This window comes from Pieris brassicae, chromosome 6 (genome assembly GCF_905147105.1).
Source record: "Pieris brassicae chromosome 6, ilPieBrab1.1, whole genome shotgun sequence".
In the NCBI taxonomy this organism is placed as follows: domain Eukaryota; kingdom Metazoa; phylum Arthropoda; class Insecta; order Lepidoptera; family Pieridae; genus Pieris; species Pieris brassicae.
Window position 1 is genome coordinate 10588583 of NC_059670.1, and position 20088 is coordinate 10608670.

The 20088-nt window shown below is 34.1% G+C and overlaps 2 protein-coding genes across 5 annotated transcripts in view; both read left to right on the forward strand.

The window, feature by feature from the left end:
- Positions 1-20088, forward strand: part of LOC123710777 — an 81914-nt gene that overhangs the window by 11987 nt on the left and 49839 nt on the right. The gene's annotated exons all lie outside the window — the stretch shown is intronic.
- Positions 746-20088, forward strand: part of LOC123710778 (RNA-binding protein Musashi homolog Rbp6) — a 439295-nt gene continuing 419952 nt past the window's right edge. The window contains exons 1-2 of one of the 4 annotated variants that reach the window (XM_045662968.1): positions 746-1006; positions 1083-1123. In XM_045662968.1, the coding sequence (XP_045518924.1) occupies positions 774-1006; positions 1083-1123 (274 nt within the window). In that variant the 5' untranslated portion in view covers positions 746-773. The remainder of the gene's footprint in view (positions 1007-1082; positions 1124-20088) is intronic. The other 3 variants (XM_045662967.1, XM_045662965.1, XM_045662966.1) reach the window with 3 other exon arrangements.

Genomic DNA, 20088 nt, shown 5'->3' on the forward strand with positions numbered 1-20088 from the left:
ACATAATAAATGATGATATATTATGTTTTATTTTTATCACTTTATACCAATATTCGTAGTTTTAAGTAATTATTACACAAATAGAAACAACTTTAGTGTATTCTCTGATTCTCTTTTAAATTAAACTTTTTGATAATTCAACTTGAAATATTGTGGTATTTTACTTTTTAAAAGTAAAACCCAATACAATTTGTTCCAAGATTTTTAGGTATAAGAATGCCTTCATTAAAATACCTACGCCGTAGGAATCCGGCCTACGAAGCATCACGTAGCATCGTTAATGTTTTAAATATCGAAACGAACTCCCAAACTGTAAGTATCTAAGTTTAATAATAGCTTTAACAGTTATTTTTTATATATTTTCCTCTTGAAAAAATAACGTAATAATAACAATATATATATATATATATATAGTAACACATATTAGTACTACTTAAGGTTAGTTAAGGCTTTAAATATTTTTGTTTTTTCATAAACAAAAAATGTTCAGATTTTTTTGTGTCACGGGTTTATGAATATATTGTGAACTCTACATTGTTTGGAGCAAGTTCTATTAGTACATCGAGACGGCCTCTACCTTTGAGTTTCAGCGTGTGTAAACTGCCCTACGGTGGCGAGGGCGCGGGGGGTGGAAGGCGTGCGATGGGCGTGCTGTTGGGCGGCGATGGGCGCGCGGCCGGCCTCGGCACGTGGCGCGCGCTCACGTGGTGGTGCCGAGCGCGATGTCATCCGCCGTGCTCGTATGAATAATTGTAGCCGGAGTGAATGAATCGATGCGGCAGCGGCGGGGCGGGGCGGCGGGCGCCGCTGCGTGGCGGGGTGCGCCGCGCGGCAGTCTCGTGGCTCTTGTGCCGGTAGTCGGTAGTGAAGCCGAGCGACCACGAGAGTCGCCCCGCGCCGTCCTCGTTCGTAGTCGTAGTGCGCCACTCGGTGCTTTTTCCATGGAAACCCAAAGTCAGGATGTCGCGAACGGCCCCGGCGAGGTGCCAAACGACCCCGGGTACGTGTCTGTATCCACTGTGCTAACGTTTTCCAGTTTCCTTCGGCGGGATTTGCATCCTAACGTAATGTTTATATTCCAGGAAGATGTTCGTCGGAGGGCTTAGCTGGCAGACTAGTCCAGGTACGCAACGTCTTGGCAGCTGATCTTCCGTGCCCGATACGGAAGTGTAGCTGATGCACACGCCAGCGATGGCTAAACTAGTTAGAGCGTTTATTTTATTAGTAGAACTACGAGCGGTACGCTTTCAGTTCGAAACGAATCGAACATGCTTTCTGTGATGAAATTCAAATTATAAACACCGGTAAAAGTTTGGTAATCAGCTGATTGTATGCGCGTCAAACTTTTTTGGCTGGATGTGCGATGTATGTAGAGTTTGCGTAGAGGCTATCGCTCAGAGACGGGGTTCCGGTAGTGTTTCAGTCGTCAAAAGCGATATACGTGCCGTAATTCAGTAAAGATGTCAAGGTGTATCGGCAGTCAGGTGTCCGATGGCGGCCATACCGGATGCGCGCGCATCCTCGGTTACCATTCTGTTGTGTTTCACTTAATATTTTTAAGCGAATGTCGCCTTTATTTCTAGGATCTTTAGGCTGAATACCGTGGGGTTGAATTTAACAGCCGGCTTATAATCTTCAGTTTTCACAACATAACCTCAATCCTGTCTATCGTGGCAATGCCCGGTGAATTTGAAGTTTATCTTACAGGAAAAATTTATTAGAAACTTTTCTTCCCTATTCACATCATTTAACCGCTAGGCATGTGTCATATAATAACCGTTAGATATCCGCGTAATGATAGTTTATCTTCGTGAAGTAAACAAGTTTGTGAACACAATAGTAATAAAATATGAGAATTCTATCAATGTTTTATTTATATAGAATGACAATAACTAGAGATCGCAAAAGGTCCGGTGCGCCTGCGCGATTGATGTGCCATCCGCGGTATTGGGTCGGCGCCCACGCTGCACTTTGATCCTTAGTCTATGCCAAATTTATTCTTTGGATTGCAATACGATTTGATTTCGAAAATTTTATATCCCAGAGAATCGCTTGAGAGAAAAAGTAACAAGTTCTTTTTATAAATCATATCTATACATCTCTAACGTACAAATTGTTATCAGTTTAAATATTGTCAGGTGATAAGTTTTTGAGTATTCCGTCACCTCGAAAGCACATTTATCTAAATATAGCAACCATAAAATGTATTACGAATTGTGATAAATTCATAAACTTAAAGAAATTCTTGTCTTGACATTAGTTATGTCTATTTAAATCTGTCAACTATCTTCGAGCGCAGTGAACTTATGACGTGTGCGTTTACTCAGGTATGCCTGATAAGATAAGTATTATATATTCCGCATTCACAATCCTAAATATGGATATATAAACGTATATAATACACGTAAGCGTCATAGTTAATAGCTATGCTATTTGTTTGCTGTAAATAAATAACTAAACGTATATATGGTTTGACTGTTTAAATGTATGCCAAAGGTCAAGAAACATAATCGTTCCAATAGATAAAGATTCTCGCTTTTAGTTCCTTAATACATTTCTAACTTCCGTTCCGAGTAACTTAAAAAGCGGAAAAGTTTAATATACAAAATAAAACCGGTGATAGCTTAGTTCGGAGAAATAAATAATAAAAATAAAGTGTGTGGCTGAAAAGTTCGTAAAAGCTTTTTAATATTATAATTATTTGACATTTGTTACATATTTTTATTATAAAGATTTATTTAAATTTAATTTCGACGTAATTAAAAAAATAATTTTCTGAATTATTGCGTTAAGACAAAGGGTTAAGGCTAACTTCATGCTGATATATTCACGTCGTCCGATTTACAGAAATAAACGTAGAAAACAAGCGCTGATTATAATATTGAAATAGTCGATAAGTGCGGTCTATTTCGGGTAACTGATCCCGTAAGCCCGCTGAATCCCCAATTGTAGAGTACACGTGAATTTCTCGGAAGTATGTGTACTTTATGTGTGTCATGCAAACCATGTGTGTCTTTGATATATGTTTAATTTATTGCAAATATACTGTAAAAAATATGCATGAAATTTTTGCGCCAACCGAGCCGTAGTGCCTTCAGCGTGAGATTCTCATTCCTGAAGTCGGATTGTCGATTTCCGCTTGTGCACGAATGGACTTTTTATATGCAAAGAAATCGTGAGGAAACCGGCTTGTCTTAGACCCAAAAACTTGACGGCGTGTGTCAGAAACAGGAGGCTGATCACCTGCTTGCCTAGATTGACAAATGATCATGAAACAGATACAGAAATGTGAGGCCCAGTCCTAAAAAGGTTTTAACGCCACTGATTTATTTTTTATTATTAATAGATACATATTTTCAATACTACAATCTTAAATATAAAAAGAATTTTATAGTTACGGCTACGTCAATCTGACAACAACCACAATAGAATGGATTTTTTATATCTTTCAATAGTGAGAATCCATGAAGGTTTGGGTATATAATTCATTTTAGTTGTATGTAAATTGACTTGAATATAGTGATAAATATTTTTATTGGTAGTTTAAATAGTAGTATAGTTCGCATAAAATCTTGATATATAAAACGAAATTTACGCGGTCGAAACAGCGCAAGCTTATAGACTACCTACAGGAAATATCGAGCATTTCAAAAAACAATTAAGGAGTTTAACCTAGTCCGCTATTTTGGTTGTTTTTTTTTGGTTACTCAAATCGTCATATATTTTAGAAAATATGTCTTGTAACATTTACATAGATATAGCATTATGTATTATGTGGTAAACTTCAATAAATAAATAAAATCTAATCGAAAAAACATCTATATAAATAAATATGAACTAATCATTGTCAGAAAAAATGTTAAAAAGATCTGTTATGCACAATCGATATATTGAAGATTTCAGAATATAGATTTGTAGAAGCCTCCTATTTTTCATACCTGCGCATGCGCATGTATAATTCATATTTTTCATACAGAATTTTCTGTCCTTTGAATGATTATTTTTTAGAGGACTAAAACAAATTAAATTAGAGATTAATTGCGTATTGGCATTGAAATCTACATTGTATCAGATATAAGATTGCGCAGAATATATAAAGACTTTTTATACTTCTGACTATATAAGAAAAACAATATTGTATTGGTCATCTTAAATTGTGCTAGATTGACCTAACTTTATCGGAAACCGGAAGTTAATAACATTTTACTTACTTATGAATCGACTTTACGATAATGTAATACTTTACTTATCTGTAAAACTTTTTGACAGCCTATTTTGGTGAAACTCAGTTTATTTAATAAATTTTTCAATTCTAATAGGATCTTGCCTGAAGGAAATTGCTGCTTAAAGCACGTGACACTATATAACAAGTTATTTGTGAAATCATGACAGAACGTTAAGTGAAATAGTTAGTTTTACAAGGTTTTTTTTGACTCCGGAATATGGAATAGTTTCCCAGTGGAGGTCTTCCCAAGGATTCCTTTATTTATTAAAAAAGAAGAGCGTACGCTCCGTAATAAAATAGGTGTTGATGGGCGAAAGTTACCTTTTATTTGTCACCGGCATTTTCCACATTTAATAAAAGAAAAAACCTTCAAATAAAAAAAAAAACTATTTATTTCAGTTCATTGTCGTATTATGTGGAAATATCGAGTATACAAAGGAAATGTAAATTTAGCATATAACCAACACTCTCGTGAATTATTCAGGACAACTTACCATGAATTGAAATCATAATGTAATGTTCCAATCCAAATAGTATCTGCAAAGCTATTTTTATGCGTATTAACTCAAAATATATTTAGAAGTAATGAAAAATATAAACTTGAAAATGTTCAACAAGACAAAAGTCTTATATTATATTACCGTGCTTGATACTGATACGCGTGTCAAACCTGGTCACTCACTGATAAACAGAAAAGAAACCAAGAGTATGTCAAAATTGATAAAGTAAAACTAGAAGAAATAAAAGTTTAGAAGTGCTGTTACTTCTAGTAAAAGACTAATGGAAATTGGACAGGACACATTATGAGAGAAGACAGATATAAATGGATGAAAAAAATGGAATGGCTTCCTCGCTATGACAAAAGAAAACGAGGTAGACAAATAAACAGATGGGAAGATGATATAAGTAGAGCAGCTGGTCCAATGTACGTACGTACATGTTACGTAGCCACGTAAAGCTAGACACTGAGAAGAGTGGACGCTCTTAGAGGAGCCGTATGTCCAAGGACAAGCTGTAACCTAAAAAACAACCGGCTTGCCGATTACTTATTAGTTTATAGTACTTCACAAACAATAATTATTATTATTATAAAGGGACTTGAAAAATATTGATTTTTATCCTGTCGGATTTTTCAAACGATGTGTAAGTACTTTGATTCAGTACGAACATAATATATCGATAAATACATTGTTTATTTTGACTTACAGACAATTGTATACATTTTGATCTATCTACGATATCTGTTTACTATTACTATATATACAGTTAAAGGGTTTATTTATTTGATTCAACGTGTTAAGTTTACTGGGTTGAATGTAATAGTAGTTGTTGAATAGTTCATATCATGAATTATAAATTGAAATAAGGCCGTGGGGTTCGATCAGATACTGAAATAATTACTGCATCAGAGGGCAAGTTTTCTTGGAAAATACGACCAATATATTGTATAATGTTACTAGTATAACATTCTGATAGATTAAAAGCTAAGAAATATGAAATATTGCAATAATTCGTTGACATCAATTAATTTTATAATGTCACGTTATAAAATTTGCTGCAAACGAATGTAATTTCTATGACATTTGTGAACTTAAGGATAAATTTATTAACCGCCCCGAAACTATTTTAATTGACCATTTGCGATGCTTGCCAAACAATCTGAATATATATCAGCCTAACAGCCCACGTGATCAAATAATAAATCCATCAAATTACACGATTGTTTTTCCTTATTTTATCCTGTATTTTATTATTGTATAGAATGAAGATAAAACCACATAGCAATTTATAGTTATAGCAATTGGTCTTGCGTCCGAAAATTAACCTCAGGAGAGGTTCTAGAAGTTCGATCCTAGAAGAAGGTTTTTTTAATCAATATTTAACGATTGGCAACATACTTCCGAGCCCTCGGGCAGTGTGTTCATGGGAGGTGGTATTACTTAACACCAGATGAGCGTTCTGCGTGATTTTTAACTCAGATTTTTCTATATGCGCAATATTACACAACCTGTGTGTGTAATCGCCAGGAATGTTCTTCCAATTTAAGATGTTTAAGAAAGTTTGTTTATGGATCACATATAGATGTGTCTACATACTTTACAGTTTTTGAATTTAGTACAAAAACACATAATACAGTAATTCCTCCAGTAGATTGGTTTCGCGTTATAGGAAAGCGTTGTAGAAGTATTCTCGCATAAGGCGACTGTATAAACCATATAACGCGTTTTGTACAAACGATTAACTTTTAAAGGGGATTTAAATCCAATATTAAGAAAAAACTATATTTCAATTGAAATATGTACGTTTATTAATTTTCGCCAAACAGAAAAATAACGTGTGATATCCATTATATGGAGGAATATCCGTGTTATAGGAGGGACTGCAATCGCGTTATATGAAAATACTTTATGAGAGTACTGTGTACGGATTACGTATTTCTGTCAGCGTATATCAATGTAGTTTCAATTTAAAAAAGTATCTTTTGTCTAAGGCTTAGGTAACTGTCAAAGAGTACTAGGATAAACCACATTACCGCAAATCGTCCCGTAATCCCGACTCGCAAAGAGAATGACCACTATCAAGTCTCACCAAAAATACTGGCTTAAGTATTATTATTGTTTTATGAGCATACTTGGGTATCGCTTTAACCGCGATTATGATTTTGTTAGTTTAACTTTATTCTAACGATATTACTGATAAATTACTAAAATTATAATTATTATTGTGTGCTCGTGGCAAAAATTAAATTCTGAACTGATTTCTTAAGTAACACAGGAGACAAGTAACTATGGTTAAAAAAATATTGTCGGCTAATATTTCGTTTTCTTTTCCAATCTCATAATTTGATTCATTGATATCAATTAAGCAGTGTTATCAGCGTGCCTAAGGAACGTCGCCAATATGTGGTTCTTCATGTCCTTCACTGAAGTATTCCGAGGCTTAAATGCACGACTTTAACGTACCGCACGTATGTTCAGAGCATTATCCTATAAGGAAAATTTATCACGTATATCGTGGGATAAACATTACAGTTTAATATTTTTTATTTGGATTAAATGGAGTAATTTTACACTCCGTAATTCTATAGAACACAATGAGACAATTGACTTCTTATTATTTTTATTGGATAGGGGGGAAAAGAGGACACTTAAAAGAAGCAGTCATCGCAACTATTGGACACCTATTTTAGTGGGTTCTCTCAATCTCACTCTTTCTTTAAACAACTGGAGGTAGTATCTCCCAGGGAAGACCCCCACTGGGAGTCGATTCCCAAGTTCGCTGGTTTGCAAGAAATGCATTTGTTCTTTTTACATGGTCCATTATGATAATTAACTTCCTGTATTCATTTCTTAAGTGTTAGCCATTTTATATTCAGCTTCAGCACCACGCAAGCATACGATGAAGCCCGTGAGGAACCGCTTTCGGCTAAAATTAGTCTCCCGTTTGACAAACAAGTTAGATTTTGTTATACGGCAGTAACACTTTGCACTGTCTCTACTTTAAATCTTATCCCTGAACGTAAAAATCGAGAACGTCAATTTATATATCTACTTGCCCAGAATAGAATGACCAATGTGTCTAGAGATGTGTCGTTGCCCTATACGGTACATACATAAGCGCATTTCTTATTTAAATAGCACGCGAAATCCTCGACGTATTTGTTCATTATTACTATTAACTGAGACTCCATATTCACGAACTGACGAAGCTTTTGCATGAAATATATTTTTATTACTATCCCGTGCAATCAACATATTGTTAGTGTATTCACAGGTTTTAGTATAAATGCTACATGCTTTATTGCTTAAATATAAAAAAAAATAAGAGTACAAAAACACCCAAAAATCTCGGAAATCCTAGTGCTTGAAAATCATCATCTATATCTTTACTTATAAAGAGCAATGTATTTACTCAAAACCTTTAGCAATTTCAAAAATTCTTTCACTAATGCCATATTATACTTGAATAACTATATTAATTTCTACAGTAAAAGAATAGTGTTGATTTAAAACTTATTTGTAAAACTGATTAGTTTATTTAATTTATATACACTTTCAGGTAAATGATAAAACGAGATTATGGGAAAGTGCAATAAGTGCAAAGCTTATGTTTAATATAAATATATATATATATATGATACAAGTGTACGTTATGAGGAGAGGTGGCTTTTCTTGCCAAAGCCGCGTAAAAATTATTTGAAGTAGACTTTTAAGTTTGAGCGTGTGCAATTATTGAACCAATTACCTGTCTAAAATTCGTAATATTAGCGCATTTAACCAGTTGAAAAGGGCCTTAAAGGTTCATATCAGAATGACACTAGGAGATTATATTAGGACGGCTGATGTTGACGTGTTTCTCATGTGAATTAAAATACAATTTTTCTAATGAGAAGTAAACTTTATGAAACCGTACCTTAAGAAGTAGGTAAGTGCGGCTTTGAAGCACTAAATTTTTTCATATTTTACCAGGAAAATATTCACTATTCAAGGGACAAGATTTAATTGTATATTATGTACGCAACGACGTCTTATATATAATGATGGATTAAGCTCTATGAAGAAATATTGTCATTTTCAACAAGGGGCGAGCGGATAGGAGGATCCCTGATATTAAGAGATACCGCACCGTATATCACATACCCAGGCTCTTTAAATTCATATAAAAATAGTATCGAACCAGGCATTTTATATGGTTTAAAAAATAATATAAATCAGTGGCGCTACACCCTATGTAGGTTTCCTCACGATGTTATCCTTCACAGTTCGAGCACTAAGACAAAGGGTGGATTGGTGGACAGCTGGGATTAAACTAACGACCTCAGGGATGAGAGTTGCACGCTGAAGCCACTAGGGCTTTTATGTATATTGTATGTATATGTATATTTCTAAAAGAAAAATAACAATCCGTACTAGGACTTATTTACTGAGAAAGACATATTCTCTTTCGTAATATTCTTATTTGTCCAAAATTTACCTACAAAATCTTCAGTAATCAATTTCCTTACAACGGTGCAGTCGTTAAAGACTAAGATATATTACAGTCGTATATATCTTTGCTTACATAATTTTCCATTGCATAACTCTCATACAGAGTTCAGACGCACATCTGGAAACGTTCGGTTCAAACGACACGCGTTATTGCGCTGTTGTCATTACTCATATGTCGCGAACACGACTTCATGTACCGACATTTCTTTGGAAATGTCTCATAATACACCCGCGGGCCTATTACTGACTAGTCTAGTACCAAAATAATAAAATAGCGCTTTTTAGTATAGACACCGTAATGGTGAGATTCCTTCTTGTGCTTCTCTATATATTCGGTAATCAGCATCCGAAATTCTCAAGATTATTTTGATCGTATTTGACCATTCAAAAGCATTCTAATGATCGATTTAATTAATTAAATATCCTATAAATAACATGAAGCCCTGCTCAGAGTTTGTATATATTCTAGAAGCCTTGCTCTGAGTTTGTATAAATTCTAAAGTAACAAGCACCGCTTTGTACTTCCTTAAATCAGTAGTTATGGAAAGCTATAAATTTAAATAAATAAATCAGTAGACCTTTTAGGGCTTCAGATTCCTGTATCTGTTTCGTGATTATTTGCTAATCTAACAGGCAAGTAGATGATCAGCCTCCTGTGCCACACCGCGTCGACTTTTGAGTCTAAGGCAAGTCGGTTCCCTCACGATGTTCTTTACCGTTCGAGCGAATGTTAAATGCACACATAGCCAGAAAGTGCATTGGTGCTCGCTGAAGCCACCAGGCCAACACTGCTCTAAACCTTTTAGTTCCTCTCTATTACAGGAGATTGGCCGTCAGTCTAGAAGGCTATAAACTTATGGGCAAAGAGTATAGTTAACATATGTGAATTTCTTTGACATCCCGTTTAAACATATTACTCCTAATATATTAGAAATTGCCCTGGAATCGTGCGTTGGTTATTCGTAATAACACCCTCGTGTTAATAAGACTGAAATCGTGCACTAAAAGAGCATGTCGAATGCAACGGCTGCGATGTTTTGGAATACGCATACCAAAGACTTGCTAATTGACGTTTAAACAAACAACTCTTACTTTTTTAGAATTGGGTTTAAAACTCGATTTTAGTTTCCATTAACAAAGTTGTTTGTCAATCCTTGAGCTCATTTAGGCATTAAAAACTTTCGTGTAAGACTTAATTAGTTAAAGAAGTTCACTAATAAGGAAGTTACAATAATTTTTAAATAATCAAAGGGATTACAGAAATCTAATATTTACGTAATTAAGTTTTTATAGATACGTAAAAGGAATTAAAATTCATTTTAAATACAATCTAATATTTATCATTTTCAATTAATTTTTACGATATCTCAAACATTTGTTTATTTATTTAAAAACAACACAAATTTAATCTGAGAGTGGAACAGAAGTTGATCACAATTTCTCAGTCGAAGCGTCGTCATTACAATATAATAATTCTTAAGAACAAAATTGACTAATTACATTTTTTTTAATTAAATCAAAAAAGCCAAACTTAGTTGGTTTACAATCTTAAAGTGAATTCAAATGTAGGTATATAGTTGAAAACCGAGAGTTGAGTTGAGAATAGAGTTAACACAAACTGACCGTCAAAAACTGTTTTTTTCTCAGGCCCTCGGCCTTTATATGTAGTAAATGGATCTGAAAATTCTCGTAGTCTCAATGCAAGGCCGGCTACGCCTATTAAAAACTCGTTTCTAATATCAAGACATGGACTAAGCGGAAAGCATTACACACTAATTCAAAACTAAAGTGTGCGTCTTTATTTAGACAGACATTAAAATAAAATGTATTAATCCCCTCGTAACTTAGAAGGAATACACCATGTATTAGTGGTTCTAAGAATAATCTTCCAAATGGAGGCTGGGGAATTATATCGAGACTGGCCATTTTGGCCGAATATGTGCGCACAGACGCAATCTCTGTTCCATCAATGTCATATTCTGATGAACGCGGACCAATTAGAGCAGAGCTTTTTGTGATTATCCGAGGCATGGTCATAAATAGGAGCATGTTTTCTTGGAGGAATCGCTTGGCGCTTATAAGACATAACCTTGTTAAACCGCTAGGCTCTTCTCGACAATAACCAATATATATATATATATATATATATATATATATTGGTATTGTAATATATATATATATTAGTGGGTGTGTATTTGTGTGTGGACTAAAGTTTGTTAAAATCAGCTTGATTTAGTGACATGTCTGATAGTGTGATGATTGTATTCGTTTTTACAACAAATCCCAAGCGAAATTAGAGAATTATCACTAAATAAATTTATAGCCCTCGTTAAACGTAAATTATCAAATGTGAAAATTTAAATGATCCTAATCCTTAGGATTGATTTGCTCCAGTTCAAACAGTTTGTATGACTCAAAACTTAGCGATTAAAAATAGTGGCGAAAAGTTTTTTGCCAGTTGCCCTTGCCCGCTCTACGCCCTTGACTTGTGAACTGGTAGTACGTGGGTCATTGCGATGGACTGTATAAATCATGCTGTGTATGGCCTCATTCTGGGTTCCTGCCCATTTGCCTCCTCTTACATAAAAATAATACAAATAAATAATATTATTAAATTATAAACTTCCAAATGTTCCTTTAAGCAATCGGATTTCATTTTCATCGTTTATTTTGAAGAAAAATAATACAATCTCTTTACCTAACGCTAATATTTTTATAAACACATCTGGTCGCCTCTTCCCATTTTTATTTATGAGTCTTGATCTTGTCCATCAATCTATGACCTTGACTGCGGAGTCTGATATTTGTGGAAGAAAATAAATTATTATAACATATTTATATATTATTCCCACTGAAATATTACCGAACCAATTCGACTTTCAATTACTGTACCAATTCTTTAAAAGCCGGCAACACACTTGCGAACCCTGCTTCCTATCCTATCCTACAAAAATAATCTAAAATTATAGATATAATCTAATAAGGAATTATCGTGTTTGGGCTCGTGTTCCTTAATGGCGTCATTCAGCGGCGATTTGTCATTTGTAGTAAATCGGCGTGCCTATCAATCTGAAATAATTATTGTCCTAGAAAATAAACTCAGTACCTCCAGCTTGTAGGGACGCTTACCACGTCTTCTGTGTTTATTACGCAATATACTCGTATATAGTTTTTATTAATCTCCGCGTGTTCAGTGGTGTGTTCTAGGTAAAACAACATTGCCCAATGACACGTAATCTCTGGTCCACAGTGTGGTAACTTCTGTTTACATTGTATAGTGAATAAAAACAAGAAATGTCTGTTGTAAAATGTGATGCAATATATTTCCGTGATAAAGAGAATAAAAATCCATTTAAAAGAATATCAATGATCTTCACGTGCATTGTATTATCTCGCCAGTGCAATTATAAACTATAAATGTAATTGGTTGCAATGGGTGCGCATGCGTCGTACATGTATTACATACGTACATAAAAAAAATATTTGTCATTCTATAGACTTATGAGTATATTTCAGTAAACCCCCTTATAACGCGGTACTCTTATAACGTGTTTCATCAGTCTGTCGTATAACACAGGTATCCCATATAAATCGAGGATTGCAAAATGTACGTTATATTTCTGTACTATGAGATTTATAATTATTTGTAAGCCCTTTAACGAGAATAGTTACACGTATCATTTGTACCTATTGTAAGAGGACATGCGCCTTATGCGAGAATATTTCTATAACGCGTTTTCTTTAACGTAGAAGCAATCTACAGTGTTACAGGAGGGATATGTACAATACTTATATGAGCTTATATAATATTCAGAATATAAAATTAGCTGCAACGTGAGCACACCCCACAATCAAATACATAAATACACTCACACCATCACACAACACAGCCGAATGAGGTATCACTCAGTTAAATGAGTTTTTTCCTTTCGTAAATTGTGTATTTCATCTTTGGCTATACCTTTACTAAGCTTTTTTGCTATGTATAATTTATATTAGCTGTATGATTACGAAACAATAAAATATATACAAAAGTTGTAACAATTTAATGCGGTCAAAATGTATGATACGTATGTTTAAATCACGTGATATTATTTTCATGTTGATTTCTAAAATCGACCTCAATTCATAAAAAATAAATCAGTACTTATCTGTCTCTTTTCATTACAGCGTAAACACAATATGACAGATAGGGATGAAAGAGTATTTCAGTTAATAGTGCAAATAGACAACTGTGTGTGAATGGTTGTTGCCATGTTCTAGCTCTGTCATCTTCTTCAGTCGCGCTCTTCAGTTCTGAAGGTCGTCGTGTCTGGCACTCTCAGCTGTCTTCGGCAAGCTCTGGCGCCTGGCAACACCTGTAAGGGCTTTTACTTGATTTTCTCAGCCAGTCGATCTTCCACAAGGTCTGGTGCCCTCCAATCTGCCAGTCACAAAAAGTTTTTGAAATTCTCTGGACCTCTGCGTGGTACACGTCCTAACACAGGATCCGTTGAAACAGAATGTCGCAAACGAGTTATTATCCGTGACTGTTTTAGTATGTACTCGTTTGTTTTCTTAGTTGTTCAGGGGGATTGTCTGGACAACTAAGGATCCTCCTCATGTTATCGCTAAGTCTAGCCTCTAAAACTAGTAAGAAGAAGCTAAATTAGAGAGAGTGTACAAATAATACATTTAGAAAAGAGAAGACATGTAGCTCACATCCAAGCATCAATGTTCAGGTCACTTTATTCCAGCCCTTGGCGAGTAGCTTTCATAATAATATAAAAAAATTCATATCATTATAACTATAATTATATTTCTGCGTTAAATTTTCTATCGAATTAATGTCATACGGCGTCAAAATCGTTACGACGTGTCCCAAATCAAACCTGTAGTTGAAACCACTGAATTTAAGTGAAAACTGAAAGTGTTGGATTGCCGCCAAACACGATCATATTTAATACGCAATATAATTCGAAATAAAACTATTAACGAAAGCTTTCATTAAAGATAATATGACTGCTAATTGGCATATTTAGATGCTAAACTAGGTCTTGTTAACATGCAATTTAGCATTGAAAGGATTTCAATACACTTTTGAAAAATATCTTATTTTTCACGTTTAAAATTAAATAATGGCAGTTTCTTTATTAGAGCCCAAGGTCTGAGCGGGATGGATCAAACTCGAAATAAATGTATTCATATAAAGTAGATACTATTGTACTTGACACTTATAAACGTCAACAGAAAAAATCTTAAATTAATTCTAAATTTATATTTACTACCAGTTCGCAAGCCAGGGCGTAGACCAGACCAGAACAACTGGTAAGAAACTCTCCGAGACTCTTTAGTCGCCAAGTTTTGAGTCATACAAATTGTTTGAACTGTAGCAAATGAATCCCAATCATTTCAATAATCGTCAAATTTATAAAAAGCTTTATTGAGTAATTTACCAGAGTTTTGAATTTATCCAGTTGTAATTCTTTAATTTCGCTTGGGAGTTGTTGTAAAAATGAATAAAATTTCCATATAAGGAGTGGTTTATTGTCTAGAGCCTGGTTGGAACGTATGCTTAGATGTTTATTTTCATACTGAAACTGTTATTTGATTATAGTTCAACATAACCTCAATATAAAACAAAAAAACTAAATAGTTTTTTTGTTTATTTTAATTGTGATTGGTCAAACGAGTTAATATTATTATTATAAGCAAAAAATATGGCCGTCAACGTAGTTCATAAATTAATATCACAAAAGGTTTTACTATATTTTTTCTTTGGTATGTGATTTATAATATTTGTGTATGTTAAGAAAACACTTTTTAAACCGATTGAAGATATGTATTATTATTATAAACTTATACAAAACAAAAGACAATACTATTAGTGTATGTTCTGCTTAATTAAATGATAGAGCTCGCTTGTTACGAAGATGGCCGACCTTTGTTTAGCGCGCACGCACTGCATACGATAGCCCGTTGCATCCACTTATGATACTAGACATACGAAGATACTGAACTTTGTTCTATGATCTATGAATCGGGTCACGACATCATATCAGTTCAGTAAACATTCATTCAGTTAATATTTTGAGGGCATTCTCGCTCTCTCGATAAAAGCATTATTGCAGTCAAATTTTCACAGACGAAAATTCGGTAATAAAAATTATTTCTGTCGTTTTTTGGCACGTTCATATGAAATCGTACGTGCAGGAGTGAGATTTAAAAAGCCTGAATCTGTTTACTTCGAATTGACATTTCTGTTCTTCGAAGCGCTTCGGGCCAATATATTTCGATTTATATTTCTCATTATTTAAATACAATTAACGAGTTACGAGTTTTGCACTAAGGAATGTTTTGCGATTGATTTTTATTTATATAGAAGATATCTATGTAACCCGACTCTGAGAACTTAGATTGAAACACGTATTTTATAGATTTCATATTCGTTAAATATACAATAGCGATTTTTTATTAAACACTAGAATTGTAGTTTTCCAAATAATACATATTATTTTAATAAATTTGTAATTGTTATGAGTATCTGTAAATGTCGTAATTTAGAAATGAGCTCACAGTATCTCAAGCCGTGACCTAAAATTATATTTTTTCTATTATTAAAGTGTCAAAGAGACCAACAAAAATAACTACGACAGTTTTAGTTACGAAAGTGTTAAATCTTTAGCCCACCGACTGAATGGTACGTCAAACTTTACATTGAAATTTTTCAATTTACAAATCATCACTATTTGACCTTATAAAATCGTCATGATGACTTACAAAAAATAAATTCTATACGACACGTTCGATAAAAACTTACTTAAATTAACTAATAAAGAATAAATTTAAATTTAACAATAAACGGTGAAACAAACGGAACATTTCTTATTTATGACTTTCCGTAAGTCGTAACAAAAATAATAAAATCTTTTTATTTATAAGAGATGTACTAATGACTCCATGCAACAATTGGTTTGTGTACAATTCTTAACAAGAATATTTGTTGTGTTAATATAAGTAAGTTTTTTAGTGTTCTAGTATTGTTTGGCCCTATTTACGGTAAAAACCTCCTCCATATTTTTCCATTTATCTTTCTTTTTTTCTGTGATTTATCAATGCATTATTCAGATCTTTTCTTGTATTATTTATATGTGCTAAATCCTATGCCTAATAAAATACAAGAAAATATGACATCACAAATTTAACACACATACGCATCAATTATATTAAAACATAAGTAATCTATCAAGGAAAAAGAATTAAACAACCTCAAAAAAAAGGTTTTGATAATAGTGTATAATTTTAATTAGTGTGACGTGTTGCGCCTTTTTGTATTTTCCTGTTCTTTTTTCATATATAATGTATGGTGAATTAAATCTATATTCGATATTAATGACGCAAAGAAAAAAATATAATGCAGGAAGTAGTGCAGTATGATACGCAGGAATGTTTCATGACCTTGACATGATATTAAATGTTTAAATGATCCAATACAGTGAATAAATTAAAAGAGTGTGTACCGACAGCATATATGTACGATAAACAAGACACTTCTTCGCCAATACAACATAATAAATACTACTTATTGCTTGATATATACAGTAGAGGGCTGACCAATTTTAAAAAAAACCATTGCTAAGCAAATATTACTAGTAAAATCTAGATTTGTAAGTGAAATATTATTTTTTGTAACATTTATGGGTTCCATAATTGTCATATATTTTAGAAAAGATAAAAAAATATTAATGGCGCTACAATTTTTTTAGGTCTGGGCCTTAGATTTCTGTATCTATGTCATGATCATTTGTTAATCGAATAGGCAAGTAGGTGATCAGCCTTCTGTGCCTGACGCACGCCGTCGACTTTTTGGGTCTAAGGCAAGCCGGTTTCCCCACGATGATTTGTTTCTCCGTTCGAGCTAATCTTAAATGCGCACATAGAAAGAAAATCCATTGGTGCACAGCCTCGAACCTACGACCTCAGGGATGAGAGTCGCACGCCGAAGCCACTATGCCAACACTGCTCAATTTTAGAAAAGATAGCTTGTGATATATACTATAGATAAAGCATTATATATTATGTGAAACTTAATCAATAAATAAAACTGATCTGCAGGTCTAACCTATATCTTGAGCGGTCACCTCGTCACTGAGTTTCGTACTCCAACTGTGTATAGACTTTTTGTCTTTGTACGTTGAGAAAAAGTAGCGTAAGCAAACCGGCTTGGACTGAAAAGTCAACAGCGTGTGTCAGGCACAGACTCTGCAACCGCTATTAAGTAAACAAATGATCACGAATCATCAGAAATCTAAGGTGCAGTGTAAAAAGTATTACTTTTTGTATCTCAAAGGATTCTTTTAGTTTACATTCAACAAATCTAAAATTCTATCTTTGTCTTATATTACCTAATAAATAGAGACGGGTTAATCTTTTTGCAGCCTGTACAAATAATTTGCGAGGCAATTAGTCGTAACATGGACAACAATGGTTGAAGTATCCTGCGCCATGCACATGTTAAAACTCGATATATCAAATGCATAAAACATAAATTGCGGACCACATGTAATAACATCAAACAATATCCTATTTCTATTTCTAACGTGCCAATAAAATGTAACAATGCGTGTAAGTCTTTGTCCGTTGGTTTAAATTTATAATAAACATGGTGTAGTGTTTAGTGTTCATTTATTATACTCGGTTAAACGCTTGGATTAAACAAAATAATTGTCTCAGCTAAGACAATTATTTTATTATATTTACGTATTTATGAAAACAGAGACACCGAAAACAATACGATGAAAAAGTTTTCGTTTCAAATAGCTTAAAATTAGGCTACATGATGAATGGTCGAGAAAAATCGCCTAATCGTTAAGTTGTTCTACTCAGCTTGTATGCTTTTGAGTTGAAATTCATAATTTCTTAGATAAATCCTCGAATCCTGGTGGGGGGGGGGGGGGGTCTTTTCTGAGAGATACGACCACCAACTACTTAAAATAAGAGTGTACTCCACCCTCAAAAGCCGGCACCACTGGGTACTTTGCCAGCCGTGAACCTTGACCATATGCTGCGATGACGGCTGTCCCGTATGCTCGTAGGCCATCTATTATATATAACTAGTGAGTCATCTAGGGGTTAGGTTATAGTTGATAGATGTTCTGAAATGTAATTTTTACAAAATTTCTTGATTGGTTAAGTAACATTTTCTATCTTTAGTATTTTTCTCTGGGCAATTTCAGTTACGACGCCTTATCTAGATTGCTTATACATGCGGTAAAAATTGCGCATGCGCACACTTGGCGCGGGGATATAGGAGCTCTATTCCATTCCCATATTTCGGGGGGTCAGCGCTGGTTGAGTTGGTTACTCCTACGAGCGGTACCCCATGTGATTCTGAACTTCAATATTGAGATTTTGACCATACCCAAGGTTGCTGACAGCTAATCAGAGAACTACGAATCCTTGTGTGGGGAATATGAATGTCGCAGAAGCTCCCAAATATATAATGCCAGAAATAATATACCCCACACAAATTAACTGTTTGAAAATCAACTTGGGTAAGAGTATACGAGATAAAAACAACTTGCGCGTGCGCATAGTTCGCTACGTTCATAGTTTTATATTTAAAAACAGATCTAAACCTCTCTAAGCCTAGGACCTAATTTAATTGTGTGGGGAATATGAATGTCGCAGAAGTTCCCAATGAATGGGTCAGTAATCAGCATTTGAAGCCATTATCTCAATTGGCAATGAGTGGCCTCCGCCACCGGACACCGCACCCGCACGCGTCGCTATATAGTCGTTTGTTTACACAATTGCCTTTATTATATGCATTAAATCACAAATCGTACCTGTTACGCAAACCTTTAGACGGCATTTTTGATATACATTAACTGTTAATAGTGTATCAGTTTGGTTATCTTAGGCGGACAAAGATAACTGGAGTTCTTGACATTTAATTAGAACTTCTTTATAGATAAACGCAAATTTATTTCATTGGTCGGTGTATGTATAGACTGTTATTCAATGCATTTTAATGGTGAGTTTTTGAGTGTATTTGGTATCTAATATTAGTTTATAAACCAATAACCGATGAGCCTGCATGGTGTATGACATGAAAAAGCGAGAGGTACTCGTATGCCAGGACCATGGATCCAAAGTCATTTCCTACCCCTTCGGGAAAAAGCTGTGATGATACTCGTTTTATATAAACGTCTATCAGTTACTGTTATTTTACTCTATATATAGCAATGATTTTAACATTCATGTAAAAATGTATTTCTGTAAGAAATTTTAAAGAAAAAAGTTGATTCTAGAATCAAATATCGTTATAATTTATTAATTCAGACAAAATAGATTCTAATTTGTCAAACTATTTTAATTACTGAGACATCTTAATCCCGTATAACGCAATTTGGTCCTATTACCCCCACTGGAACATGGGATACACCTTTTTACATTTATTTTATCGATTGATAGGCAAGTAATGTATTTACTTTCTGACACACGCCCAAAATTTATTCATAAATATTAATCTAATTATACCACACACTAAAGCTTTTTTCATCACAGAGTTATAAAATTTTACTGTATGAGAAGTTTAAAGAATTTTATGATTATTAAGCCTTTATTGTTACAGTAATACTAACTAGCTAACTTACGTAATACATGAGATGTGCCGGTTTTGATGATCAGCGTGTCATGTGACACATAGGCCTCTTTCAGTTGCTTCTATTATTTTGTAATGCTAGCTCCTCATGTCCAAGGTGTGTCCATATTATCTTTATGTCGTCTGCCCATCTCCTGCTCTGTCTTCCTCTTTTCCTTTTTCCATCTCGTAGTTACTATTCTGTAATAATTTTTGTTCATTACAACCTGATAAGTCTCATCATGAGGCCG